At 40.6% G+C, this 14,332-nt stretch overlaps 1 protein-coding gene across 8 annotated transcripts in view; it reads left to right on the top strand.

Moving 5' to 3' along the window:
* Window positions 1–14,332, top strand: part of ELP4 (elongator acetyltransferase complex subunit 4) — a 292,776-nt gene that overhangs the window by 101,860 nt on the left and 176,584 nt on the right. For all 8 annotated transcript variants that reach the window (XR_007774651.1, XM_050955147.1, XM_050955140.1 and 5 more), the window contains exon 6: window positions 220–304. Coding sequence is in view for 7 of the 8 variants with exons in the window: in XM_050955147.1 (XP_050811104.1) it covers window positions 220–304 (85 nt within the window). In the remaining variant the exon portion in view is untranslated. The remainder of the gene's footprint in view (window positions 1–219; window positions 305–14,332) is intronic.

The raw sequence follows: 14,332 nt of genomic DNA, 5'->3' as shown, positions 1-14,332 counted from the left end.
AAAGCAATAACAACTAGCTTTCTAGAAATACTGTATTATCATCTAGTTTGTTCAGAGAGGATTTATTGCTTCTGCTATGTTTTTGTTTCTATCGTGTCTACCACTTTCAGGCTTAAAACTGCATGTGTTTAATTTTTGTTTACTTTTTTGTATGACTAATATAGATTCATAAAAAAGTATCAGAATGTTTATTAAATTAAATTATCTTCTCACTGACAGTAATATGACCTGTGGTTACACCAGGCTGCTTCAGTCTATCCAGAGGATCATATACCAGGAAGGATTTGATGGATCCTATCCCCAGGTACTGAGCACCTTCAGTGTCTTCTATAATCATGTAACTAATGTTTGTTTTCAAAATTCTCTCTAGGGTTACACATGAAAGGTCTTGGAATAATTAACAGCGAACAAGCTGTTTCTAAGCATTGCTGAAGTAAACAAGTAAAGTAAATAGAGAACCTGGTTCATATGTTAATGTGTATTCGGAGTTTTACTTAGTTCTCAGCGGATATGGGTAGACTGTGCAAATTAACTGTAAACCAACAATTTTTAAAAGGCTTATTCTATGCTGTAGCTGCTAAAATAGGTTGCTAAATACAATGAAACTAGGCAAAGTCTATTTTCCCCTGTAGATTTTTCAAATGGCTGTTTTAACAACGTGGAGTTCAAGATTAATTCACAAAACTATTAAGAGCTGGCAGTGTATTCCATGCTGTGAGGTTTGGGGTTCGTTGGTAAATTAAAAGACATGTATCTTTCAATAACAAGAATTGAAACACAAAGAGCTATTATAATGCCATTTTAACTTAGATTAACCATTTATAGCTCTCAGAACTGCTTACCTTCAGGCATATCTGTAAATACTCATAAATCACAGAATGAATCATCCAGAATAATTTTTTAAAGACAACAATTTCAGAGGAAAACTTTTTCTAGTTTAACCAATACTCAGCTGACACCTTTCTTTGTCTTATTCAATCATTCTTTGGAGTTCACCTTAATAAAATAATCAGTCATGTGTGGTGATGCTTAATTGATAGATAATTATATTATCTTCATTGCTGTTATAAAATAGCAACTTTATTAAGGTAGAAGTTCTATTATTCGTTCTGGAGAATGTCAAAAATATAATATGCTATATACTACTAGGCAGTTGAATTATAACTATGTGGAAGACAGCCTTGGATTTTGTTTGGCTGCTTTTCTGTCTAGGAGTATTTTTTAGTAACATTAACTATATGGAATACTTGTGTATTCATTTAGCTTATTTTTGCAGTTTTCAGTCTCTGCAGAGATTCATGGGCAAGCATGTTTTCCCTTTGGTGGCAGTGCCCGTCTGGAGAAGTAAATTGGTCCCTGACAGGCACCTCTCCCCACTTGCTGTGGTAACCATGACAACAGGCATGTCATAACAGTTCCCACAGTATAGTATGCAGAGCTGCTCCTCCAACAAGATGACAGGTCCTCTGGAAGCAAGAAATCTTAGAGAATGCAAAAAGCAACAGAACCAAAGTGACATGAACACCCTGGGAACCTTCAGCTGGCAAATAATGTGCTACTGGAAAAGACTCCAGTAACTGTGTTTGTTTTTCTTAGCTTAAATATAGAACCTGTGTATATTCCTGAGAAACATTTATATTTTAAAACAAAATGATGAAGTCCATGATTTTTGGATAGTTTTTTGCAAAAAATTAGAAATAAAACATCAACTAACATTGTTCAAAGGAATACTCATAATGTGCACTATTTTAAAATATTTTGTTAATATTAATAACATCAAAACCAAAAAACTCCAGATAAATTCAGAACTGTATATTTGCTAAAAGCTATTTTTAAATAAAAGCACCTTTTAGTTTCTGAGGTGAGCAATATGTAGCTTTAAGTGTTCAAAGTGTATTCTTTTTAAGCCAGTTAGTTTAATTTAGAAAGCCATTAGATCATGCCTAGATACTAATTTCTGCTTCAGGGAAGATATAGAGAGTTTGAAAATGAAAATGATTTGCTGGAGCTGAAATGTTACTTTTCTAGAATAATCTTTTCCCTGTTCACAACCTTTCTTCACACAGCATATTTTGCATGTTTAGGTAGCCCTGTATAATACAACACTAATAAAAGTACATTCAAAATTGAAATTAATTGTGGGCCAGATCATGCTCTGGGTCTGTGACCTATAGATCTCCCACTTCTATGGGAAATTCAGCTGTTTCTATTACACTCCTTTCCCTTAACCGAGTCCTGAGAAAGGCTTTCTCTATGGCCAAATAGAAAGAGGGTGGACCTGGGATAGGCTGCATCTCCCCTGCTCCCCCTCTTCCAAAAAACTAAAAACAACACTCTGTGAAATTGTATTAACTTCTGAGTGGTGCCCCCCTCCACCTAGAAGAATCCTCTCTCATTGATAAAAAGAACAGAAGTACTTGTGGCACCTTAGAGACTAACAAATTTATTTGAGCATAAGCTTTCGTGTGCTACAGCCCATTTCATCGGATGCATGCAGTGGAAAATACAGTCAGAAGATATATATACACACAGAGAGAACATGAAACAATGGGTGTTACCATACATACTCTAACGAGAGTGATCACTTAAGGTGAAAGCAACAAAGAATCCTGTGGCACCTTATAGACTAACAGTCTTTTTAGAGCATGAGCTTTCATGGGTGAATACCACTACATGCATCCGATGAAGTGGGTATTCACCCACGAAAGCTAATGCTCCAAAAAGTCTGTTAGTCTATTAGGTGCCACAGGATTCTTTGCTGCTTTTACAGATCCAGACTAACACGGCTACCCCTCTGATACTTGACACTTAAGGTGAGCTATTACCGGCAGGAGAGAGAAAAACTTTTTGTAGTGGTAATCAAAATGGTCCATTTGCAGCAGTTGACAAGAAGTTGTGAGGAAGTGTGTGTGTGAGGGGGGGAAAAAAACATGGGGAAATAGTTTTACTTTGTGTAGTGACCCATCCACTCCCAGGCTTTATTTAAACCTAATTTAATGGTGTCCATTTTGCAAATTAATTCCAATTCAGCAGTCTCTCATTGGAGTCTGTTTTTGAAGTTTTTTTGTTGTAATATTGCGACTTTTAGGTCTGTAATCGAGTGACCAGGGAGATTGAAGTATTCTCTGACTGGTTTTTGAATGTTGTAATTCTTGATGTCTGATTTGTGCTACTCTGAAACCTTGCATTGATAGTAGCTCACGTGAAGCTGGAGGAAAGCCCACAAGGACATGTAAGCACAGAGCTGCTGCATAGAGAGCTCTGATTTTGTGTGGACCCCGCCTTGAGATTTACAGGGATTGGTGGCCAAACCCCTACTTTTTCCATACAGTCAAGAGACAAACCTCATGGAGTTTCTAGATGTCTCTGCAAGTTGTTCCATGGTAGGGTCTGGCCCTGAAGGCAAGGCTAACTACTGCTTCAAGGGATGGTCCATCTGTGTAGAGCATACGTGGGCATACATGCACACCGTACTCCTGAATATGGAAATTTTTAGCAGCCGTGTCCATTGGTCTGCACATGCATAGATGAACTCCTCATGCTCTAAACCAAGGGCATCAGTGGCAACACAAACCAACATCTCTCCAGTTCTTTCTTACCACTGTATGTCTTGAGTCAGAGTCCATGTCCACTTCAGTCTCTTGCTTCTGTAAATCTGTGAATACAATTTGTAAGTGCTGTAATAGCTTAATATTTTAGTGTTTTACTGTTTTTTTTTATAGTTACCATAGTTAGTTTTAGGCACTCTCCACTTTAGGGGAAGCTTCTCCCTCCAAAAAGGGATTATCCCAAGAGTTCCTGGGTTCAAAAACTGCTCTCCTGTCCTGGTTCCTTCTCTGTCAGTGACAACCACTACCGCTCCCTCTATGCCTTGGGAAAACTCCTATTGCCACCAAGTGCAGCTTCTGCCATTCCTTCCATCCCCAAACTCCTGAGGGACGAAAATTCCATCTGCGGAAGCAGCTCATGGAGCAGGCTATGAGACCCCATTCAGAATCAGGTTGAGGAGACTCCCCTGTACATCAACCTTAGATAGTGAGCAGCACCCCTCCAAGCATGATCGCCAGAGTAGAGACAAAAACTCTTAGGCCTTAGAAACCTTTTGACAAGAGTAGAGGGTGTGAACATAGGCATAAGGACAGGTCTCCATCCATTTCTTCGTCTAAAGGAGAGGATCGCTCCCTGTCTCAGTCAAAGTTTGGTGAGCCACTGCACACAGGTGCTAAAGAATTAGGTCCTCATAAACATGTCGGAGAATGAAAGGCACAAAAGAAAGAGGATCTGGTTGTTCCAGATCCACCTTGCAAACGTAAGGAGCTGTACCCCATGGTTACACCTGGCAGTCGAATGTTGGGATCGCATCCATTCTCCATGCGGGATCCCTCAAACACTAGACCTTTGGACGACTAAGGCAATCCCCCATTGCCACCCCAGAAGCTCCCCAAACACCAAGGGGTACCAAAACATTCACCTTTACCGAGGATATCTTCGCTTTGTCCTACCAACCATCTCCCCCTGCTACCATCTCCAGCTCTTCTTCAAGACATCTCTACACCCAGGGGACAACCTGAGGGGAAGAAAATTACCCCCTGCTATGTCTACATCTAACATTTTCCCACTTGTTCTGTTAGCACTAATGGTAGAACAGGAGCCTGTCATCTCATCAAATGATGCTCCTAAAGAGGCTTCCCTCCAAGGGAATCAAATCCTGTTGGAGATGAGGAAGGATTTGGAACCCCCCACATACTTCTGAATACAGATATGCAGGGGATAGCTGGTACGGGATACTTTGGGGTCCTCTCCCTCTGGCTGAGCCCTACTGGTACCATGGGAGCCATACAGCAGATGTCCTGGATCCGTGTGGGAATCATACCAAACCTCCTTTCCCAGCTAATACCAACTGGCTTCATCAGAATTTGCAGAGGAGGAAGAGAGAGCCAGATCTGCTGGTTCTAACTGGTATGTCATCTTCCTGACTGGATTAAGTGGTTGCTCCATCATCCACCGGCCCACCCAGTGGTAACAAACAGTACTAGGACTTGTTGCAGAGAGTGGCAACCAAGCTGGAAGTACCTCTCAAAGTGGTCCAAGACACACAACAGGACCTTTTGGACATACTCTGGCCCTTCAAGGGCAGACTTTTCATCCTGCAACCCTCCAGATCAGTATGGCACACCTGCCTCTTGTGCCCCTACCCTAAAGAGAGTGGTATTTTGTACCAGCTAGGGTTCAGTGTTTTTATTCACCCACCCAACACCGAACTCCTTAGTGGTGCAAGCAGCTACAGAAGCATTCAAGACACAGTATTCTAAGGCTACTCCAGCTGACAAGGGTGCTAAATGCCTTGATCTCTTCGGTAGGAAAGACTTCTCATTGATTAGTCTCCAATTCAGGGTCACTACCTACCAGGAGTTTTTAGCAAAATAAAATGTTCTTAATTATTCCAAATTTACAGATTTTAAAGACAGACTTCTCCAGGAGGACAGGGCTCAGTTCTAAGCCCTCATTACTGAAGGCAGGCTAATAGTCAAAACATCACTTCAATCAACAGTATAACTAATATTGCCTCCAAAAGCCATTGCCACTGTAGTCATGGGGCAAGAATCATGGCTGCAATCTTTCGGGGTTCCCCAGGGAAGTTCAGAGTACCATCCAGGACCTTCCCTTTGATGAGTCAATTTTTTTAATGCAAAGATCAATGAGTCTTTGCATACTCAAAAAGACTCTGCAGCAGCCTTACGATCCCTGAGCATTTACACCCTTGACACAGAGAGAAAACATCACAAGCAATCCTAGCTCAGGCATTCTGTCATCAATGCTCATATAAACTCACGCATAAGAAGCAAAGGATTCAAAGACCCAGATATACGGTTTCTTCTACAACTACCACCCAACCCCACTCACCATCCAAAGGATTGTTTTGATGATACAGTCAAGGGCCGCAGATCAACACTATGCTCTTCTTCATTAGCTCCAACACCACTTTGTTGGCCGCCTCATCCACTTTGCTCTCAACTGGACAGCAATAAATACAGACAAGTGGGTAGTAGACATGAAACACCAAGACTACCAGTAGAGTTTATTTCAGCTCCCCACCACAAACGACCTTTAGGATCTTTTTAGGGAACACTCTCACAAGGAGATTCTGCATCAAGAGGTAAATTCTCTTCTTGAGAAAGAGGCCATAGCATATACACCCACTCCAATGTCAGGGGAAGAGGTTTTACTCCCAAAAAAATCCACTGGATGGAGACAGATTCTCAACTTACATTAATTGAACGTATTCTTCTGAAAATTGAAATTCTGCATGATCACATTGGTATCAATAATCCTCTCTCAGGAAGAGGCACTTTGTTCACAGTCCGCAACATGAAGTACATTTATTTTGATACATGTACCAATTCCACAGGAAGTTCCTCAGATTTCCCATTGAGCTGGACCACATCCAGTTCTGAGACCCTCCATTTGGATTAGTTATAGCACCCATGGTGTTCACAAAGGTCCTTTCAGCAGTGACAGCTTGCATGAGACTAAATGGTTTCACTGTCTTTTCATATCTCAACAACTGGCTTCTGATGGGCAGATCCATCACGGGAGTCCAGTTGGCAATTACATTCCTGCTCAGTCTTCTATCTTCCCTGGGAATCTGCGCCAATTATGAAAACTTTATTACCCCCCATGAGGTCCATAGACTTCATAGAAGCATTCTTGGACACAGCTACAGCAAGAGCCATTGCCCCACCAAGAAATTCCACATCATGAGCGATCATATAAAACAGGTCACCCTCAAACTTTGGACTACAATCAGGACTTGCCTTTCTATCCTCAGCTACATGGTTTCATGCACCCACATTACAACATTTGCCAGGCTCCATCTCTGCAGTGTACAGACCTGCTTTGACTCCTTTTATTCATGAGAAAAGGACAACATCAATGCCAAAGTGTCACTTCCACTCAAGGTATTGTCCTCTTTTACCTGGTGGACAAGACCAAAGAAAGTAAGGGTGTGAATTTCTTTCCTCACCCCTACACCCAAGGCAACTATAGTCCCAGGTGCTTCCCTGGTAGGTTGAGGAGCTCATATGAAGAATTATCTTGCACAAGGCATCTGGACCCTTCAGGAGGCCAGAGTGCTCATTAACTGAATTGAATTAAGGGCAGCCAAATGGAACTGTTTCTCCTATTGGTCACAACAACACCAGTTGCCTCCAGATTGCTAGAATCCCCGCACCTAAAATAATTACAGAGCTTCATATGAAGCATACCATACACTTTCCAGTATTTTTGCTGAAAGTATATGTGTCTGTTGAGAAGGCTTCATTCCCTGGACATCCAATGGGCACTAACCTTTTATCTGCTAAAACAAAAGCAATTAGAAAAACACCTAGACTTCTTATTGTTATAGACAAGAGATGAAGCTCCATCTGCCCAGGGATTCTCTCAGTGGATCTCAGCTGCATATCCTTTGCTACCAGCTAACTCATATTCCCTCTCCGGATGGATGCAAGATGTGCCTTTAATAGAAATATGTGGGGCAGCTACCTGAAGCTCATGACATACCTTCACAAGATGTTACATTTTGTTCCAGTCTTCTGGAGAAACAGCCGTAGAAACAGCAGTCTTGCAGGTTGCCATAACATCTGCATCCTGGCACCCACCTCCTGTTTGTTTGACTACTGCTTACTAATGTGGAATACACCTAAGGATCATCACTCAGATAAGGAAATTACTTCAAGATGTGGTCCATATCTGCATTCCACTAATGGCCTTCCATGCCCACTGCTGTGAGTCATCTCTAGATTCACAGTCAAAATAGGAATTGGAGAGGCATTCGTCTGCACTGCCCTTTATGCTCTCTGTTCAGATTATGAGGAGTTCCACTGCGCATGTGTGACCCAACGAACACTGCTTACTAAAAATATCCGGACACAGGCTCATGGTGCACATGCATACCCATTTGTGGAATACAGATATAGACCTCACATCTCAAAGAACCTCCCGTTAAAGGTAACTAACCTCCATTTTCACTCTGGTTTGTAAAACTAGAGGAATGTGATGGATGTAGTCTTAAACTGCTCTTATTTAGTTTAATGTTTAACTGTGAATAAAGCACAATTCTATAAATTAAATATATGTCACATGCAACCTGCAGACATTTTGGTCTGCCTTGACATCAGTATGTTCATGACCTCTCATTTTCCTTAAACCAAGGTTCTGTGGTCCCAGTGTCTGAACTGGAATCTGGCTAGAAGTGAATGGAATGTGTCTCAGCCCAGATGATAAACAAGTCCAACAGCTGTAGGAGTAGGAAGAGGCTGCTATTAGAGGTTTAGCAGACTTTTGCCAAAATGGTCCAGAGCCTTTGGGCCCAAATGCTCTGTTAGCATTAGTGACTCATAGAGCATTTCACCATCTCTTGCTGGCCAGGAGACTGCAACAGTTCCTCTCTAGTGTGGACCTGGCAACAGTTGATATCTGTTACTTCTCAGCTCCACTGCTGCGATGAACTCTATTCGGGGCTATCCTGAAGTTAACCCAGAACCATCACTTGTCTCTTAAGTGGTTCAGGCCAGTCTGAGCAGTTTGCAATCAAATACCCCCTCTTAAAGCCCTAAACAATCTAGAATCTCATAATATAATATTCCTTTTCACCATAACCTGGGACATGATTAACATTGGCTGGTAATGGCTTACTGTTGGGAATTAAGTTTGAACAATCTGTAAGTTAAAAATACTTCTAAGTCATTAGGAGTTGTGCCCACTTCACTGTTTTAATTTGGTCCGTCATGTTTGGTGACAGGACTTTCTCAGCTGAATTCTTTGGAATTATCTTTCCTTGGCACCCATTGGAGCCCAAATCTAGTGAATTTCAGGGCAATGATGCTGATCAAGGATTTATTTTGCTTAGTTTTTGACTGACTGCTTTTGTTTTCTTCTCGTTTTGTGGTTAATTTTCTATATCTGTAGTGTCTAGGTGCCAAAGCAATAATACTGTAGAAATGAGTAAAGTTGATTCATTTAATCTAAAATAATTTCTTTGACTATACAACTTCTAATATTGTAGAATGTATTTAAATTTGTCAGTTCTACTCTCCAGCGCAAGTGTGTTGGTGCAGAACTTCAGTCTACTGCTTGCCTCATAATACAAGAATTGAATGAATAATTAGTCTTGTAATATCAACTGTCCTCGTAGAAATTATGAAACACAGAAAATATACTTTGTCCTCAATGAAACAAATAAGGGTACTTTTAACATTTTTGATACTGATATATCATTGTCTTGGAGTATAAATTTATCATACCCATCCTACAAAGAGGAATTAAGTGTTGTTCTATAAGGACTTGTTTGTCCTTACCTTAAAGCAATTAGGGGGCTAACTTTCTGATTCAGTTTTGTAAATGTGTTTACAAGCTGCTCTTTTTTATTTTCATTGACCAGAAAAGGCCATTTTTTTGTTAATTGCAAAAGTTCAGAGCAAGTCAAAAGACCTCCCATTTCTATTCATGACTTACCTGTGTGTTATTTAGTTTGTTGATATGAGATACTTTGAACACCATTTATTTTTGCTGCTGACTGTTCAGAAAAACTGGACAAAGTTGATTTTGTAACCTACCCATAGTTTGTGAATTGCTTAAACATTCCAGAAAATGGAGTTTTCTAGAAATTTTTGTACACCATCATGCTCGCTGCTTAGATTCTCAACGCTTACCTTTCCCACTCTGGCCAAAATTATGTAACATTCCAACACTTAGATCAATGTCAGGTTTTGCTATATTATCCTGTGCTAGGATTTGGGTACTATAAACAAGTAATTTTATATATTACTACAGACCAGAGAAAAGAGTGTGGAGCAATAATGCACCAGTACTTGAATATATTGCTTTCAGAGAGAACAAGAGAGATTCTAGCAGGTCAGTTCATTTCCTTATCCAGGAGAGTTGAATAAACTGAGGTTGATGCAGCAGTGTGTGTGTTTTATAGATGAGTCCTTAAAAGCCAAGGTCCTGTCAGCACTGCATGAACAGAGTTTTTGTAAGAATAACTGTTTGCTCTAATGTCCTGGTCAAAATTTCCCCTCTGTGTCTCAAACACTGCTGTGCAACGTGCTAGTTTTGTGTCTGGTTTCTACTCAGTAGGAGCTATGCTTAGGTAGTTGGTGAAATTCTTCTTTCATATGTGGGTCTAGATTGACAAAGGGCACTTCTTCACTTTGCTGCCTTGTAGAATTCATAACTCTGTGTTAGGTGCTCAGGCTTTCTGTATAATGCATGGAGACAGTTAGGTGCCTAAGAATGGGATTCACAGAAGTCAGCGCACTGAGCAGGGAGCTGCCTAAGATCGCCAATAGAAAATGCTAAGGAGAGGGATGTCGCCTAAGGCTCTGCCCCTGAATGGGATTTAGGCACCTGTGTCCACTCAGTATTCACAGCCATAAATCCTCTTTCTGGAGTTAGGCACCTAAGGCAAATTAATGGTTGAGGAGAGGGGTAGTGCCCTCATAACTTTTGGCCCAGTGGTTAGAACACTCATCCAGGATATGGGAGACCTGACATGGGTTTGATCATTTTTCCCCTTCTGCCTGATATGGAGCAGAGATTTGAACTTGAGTCTCCTACCTCAGTGCCCTAACCACTGGGCTCTGGAGTATTCTGTGGAAGGTCTCTCTCAATCTGTTGAAACTGTTCCACTGTGTATAGTTAAATACCCATTGATCCAGAGAGAGAATGAATGACTCCGTAGATCAGTGGTTAGGGCACTTACTTGATAGACAGGAGACCCAGATTCAAATCCCTGCTCCACATCAGGCAGAGGGAGAGAACTGAACTCATGTTTCCACAGCCTGGGTTAGTGTTGTAACCATTAGGCTAAAAGTTAAAAGGGGACCACTACAACAACCATAGTCTGTTGTATGGTTTACATATGCTCAGAGAAGGCCTACTAGATCAGGTCCTAAAAGCAAGATAGGCAAGAGAATGCCTAGTTATTGAATCCCTCTGGAGCTTAGGTATGAGTTAAATAATAAGCTTCTGGGCAGAGTCAGGACTTAGGTGTCTGAGTGCATCCCCAGCTGCCAAAAGTTATGTCCCTTAGGGACTTGAATGGCAGAATCATAGGTGCTTCAGGATTCTAGGCATCTGTTGGGTTAGGCAGTAGCTGAGCAGGGGGGTTGTGAATGACAGTGCCATCTAAATTCTCCTTGTGAATCTAGCCCAAGTAGTTTATCAAAGTACTCTGAAATTGCTTAGGATCAAAAGTGATGTAGGTATAGTCAAGGATTTTGGTAAATATCCAGGAATGAGGTATGAGTGACTTTTATTGGCATTTTATATTGCAAACAAAAATGTTTTGTAAGAAAATATTTAGTCAGAAACCCAGTATGAACTCTCAGTATGATGAGCAAGTTCCCAGAATGATGTAATCTTTTGCCTGTCTGGTGCTACTACAGAGTTCATTAGCTAACATTCTCCTTTAAAGACTATCAAAAAGGAAATATATTATAGACTCAATCCACCTTTTCCCTCAAATCCTCTGTCCTTCTCAAAAATGTGCACTTTGGATGCGTCTCCTGTCTATAACCATAGCATCTTAATGGGACAGCTTCCGTTTTGAAAATCATATTTCCTTCTGAAAATTTTGTACTTACTAGTGTTGCAAGTAACCCTTAAAATTACTATAATGGAAAGAGATTGGAGAAAATAATGTATTTTTCTCTTTACTTTTGCATTTGACAGCATCGTTTCATATAGTCAATTTAACTTTTTGGTGAATGATCCACACTCCCTCGTGCAAAAGGGAGTGTACCATCGATATTTACTCTTTTTTTTCAATGTATACATTCAGTCAGTAAAAAGAGTGCTTCTCCTTTGCTCTAGAGGCGCCTTGAAACATTTGAAAAATAAAATTATGCAAATAGGTTACTCCAGGAGACCTGCTTCACCCAATCATTAATATAAATATTATGGGCAGCTAAAACATACTTTTGATCTTTCTGTTCTTTCTCCAGAGTCCTCCCACATCTCTTTTGGCTGTGGAAAGCAATGTGCTTTGTAGCATTCCCCAATGTTCAATAAAAAGGACTCTTTCAGACTGAGAGGGCTGTAAATTCCTAAACTGAGTGACCATCAGTTGCCCTGCCAATTTCTCCTTCTCTTACATGAGTGGGCTGTAGTTCAGGCATCCCTGTTGACTGCTAATGTGGTAGTATGGCAGAGGGAGAGAGATGGTCTTTCAGGTAAATGGGTCCTAGGCGATTTAAGGCTTTATAGGTCAAAACCAACACCTTAAATTTTATCTGCTACTTTGTAAGTAGCCAGTGCAGATCCCAAGGAATGGTGTCACATGCTACCAGAAAGATGTATCCTGTAACAATCAAGCTGCCGAATTCTGCACTGTTACCATTTCTGGATAGATTTTAAATTTAGGCCAGTGTACAGCACATTGCAGTAGTCTAATCTGGAGTAGACAAAGTTGTAGATGATAGTTGCAGAGTCTGAATCAGAAAGAAACTGGTGCACCTTCTGTCTGTATGTAGATCGAAAAAGCCAGTCTAGCCAATCTACCTGCTCTTCTAGTAGTAGCAACAGCAGCAGTAGAGCTGAAAGAAAGTGAACAGATAAGAAGCAGCAGACAGCTGGGTACAGAAGGAGAAAAGACCAGGACAAAAGAAAGGTGAACCTGAGAATGTTTGGTTGTTGCTCTCAGTTGCTCCCAGGAGACCCTTCTAAAGACAGAGGGGAGAACAAAATCCCCTAACAGTTTTGTTTTTTTTTTAAAGAAATTGGGGGAATAAGCAAAATCATTATATAATCTTTAGAAGGTGATTTATCAGAACATTACCTCACTTTTAACAAACTTTTGAGCTTAAACAGAGCTCTTCTTTGGGTCCCATGTTTCTTCTTCTTGTTTGTTTCACCAACAGAAGTTGGTCCAATAAAAGATATTACCTCACCCACCTTATGTCTCTAATATCTTGGGACCAACACAGCTACAAACATCACTCCAAAAATGCAAATTATTTCCTTTTAGTTCCATTCCTTCTGTTAAACCCATACTTGATAAATCATGTTGTCCCATTACATAAGAACATAAGAATGGCCATACTGGGTCAGACCAAAGTTCCATGTACCCCAGTATCCTGTCTTCCGATAATGATGAATGCCAGGTACCCAAGAGGGGATGAACAGAATAGGTAATCATCAAGTGATCCATCTCCTGTCACTCATTCCCAGCTATCCTGGCTAATAGCCATCCTCCATGAATTTATCTAGTTCTTTTTTGAGCCCTGTTATAGTTTTGGCCTTCACAACATCCTCTGGTAAAGAGTTCCACAGGTTGACTATGCGTAGTGTGAAGAAATACTTCCTTTTGTTTGTTTTAAATCTGCTACCTGTTAATTTCATTTGGTCACCCCTAGTTTTTGTGTTTGTGGGAAGGAGTAAATAGCACTTCCTTATTTATTTTCTCCACATCAGTCATGATTTTATAGACCGCTGTCACATCCCCCCACTTAGTCCTTGAATTAGTTGGGGATTGGTCCTGCTTTGAGCAGGGGGTTGGACTAGATGACCTCCTGAGGTCCCTTTCAACCCTGATATTCTATGATTCTATTATTAGTCATCTCTTTTCCAAGCTGAAAAGTCCCAATCTTATTAATCTCTCCTCATATGGAAGCCGTGCCATACCTCTAATCATTTTTGTTGCCCTTTTCTGAACCTTTTCCAATTCTAATGTATCTTTTTTGAGATGGGGCAACCACATCTGCATGCAGTATTCAAGATGTGGGCATACCATGGATTTATATATAGGCAATATGATATTTTTCTGGCTTACTATCTATCCCTTTCTTAATGATTCCCAAAATTCTATTAGCTTTTTTGACTGCCACTGCACATTGAGTGGATGTTTTCAGAGAACTAACAACGATGCCAAGATCTCTCAAGTGGTAACAGCTAATTTAGACCCCATCAATTTATATATATATAGTTGGGATTATGTTTTCCAATGTCCATTACTTTGCATTTATCAACACTGAATTTCATCTGCCAATTTGTTGCTCAGTCACCCAGTTTTGTGAGCCCCTTTGAAGCTCATCGCAGTCTGCTTTGTACTTAACTATCTTGAGTAGTTTTATATCATCTGCAGATTTGGCCACCTCACTGTTTACGCCTCTTTTCAGACCATTTATGAATCTGTTGAATAGGACTGGTCCCAGTACAGTCCCCCCCGGGGGACATCGCTATTTACCTCTCTCCATCCTGAAAACTGACCATTTATTCCTAACCTTCTTTTCCTATCTTTTAACCAGTTGCCAGTCCATGAAAGGATCTTCCC

This window comes from Gopherus flavomarginatus, chromosome 5 (assembly GCF_025201925.1).
Source record: "Gopherus flavomarginatus isolate rGopFla2 chromosome 5, rGopFla2.mat.asm, whole genome shotgun sequence".
NCBI lineage: Eukaryota > Metazoa > Chordata > Testudines > Testudinidae > Gopherus > Gopherus flavomarginatus.
Note: the sequence above shows the minus strand (reverse complement) of the source record. Positions and strands in the feature narration are given on the sequence as shown.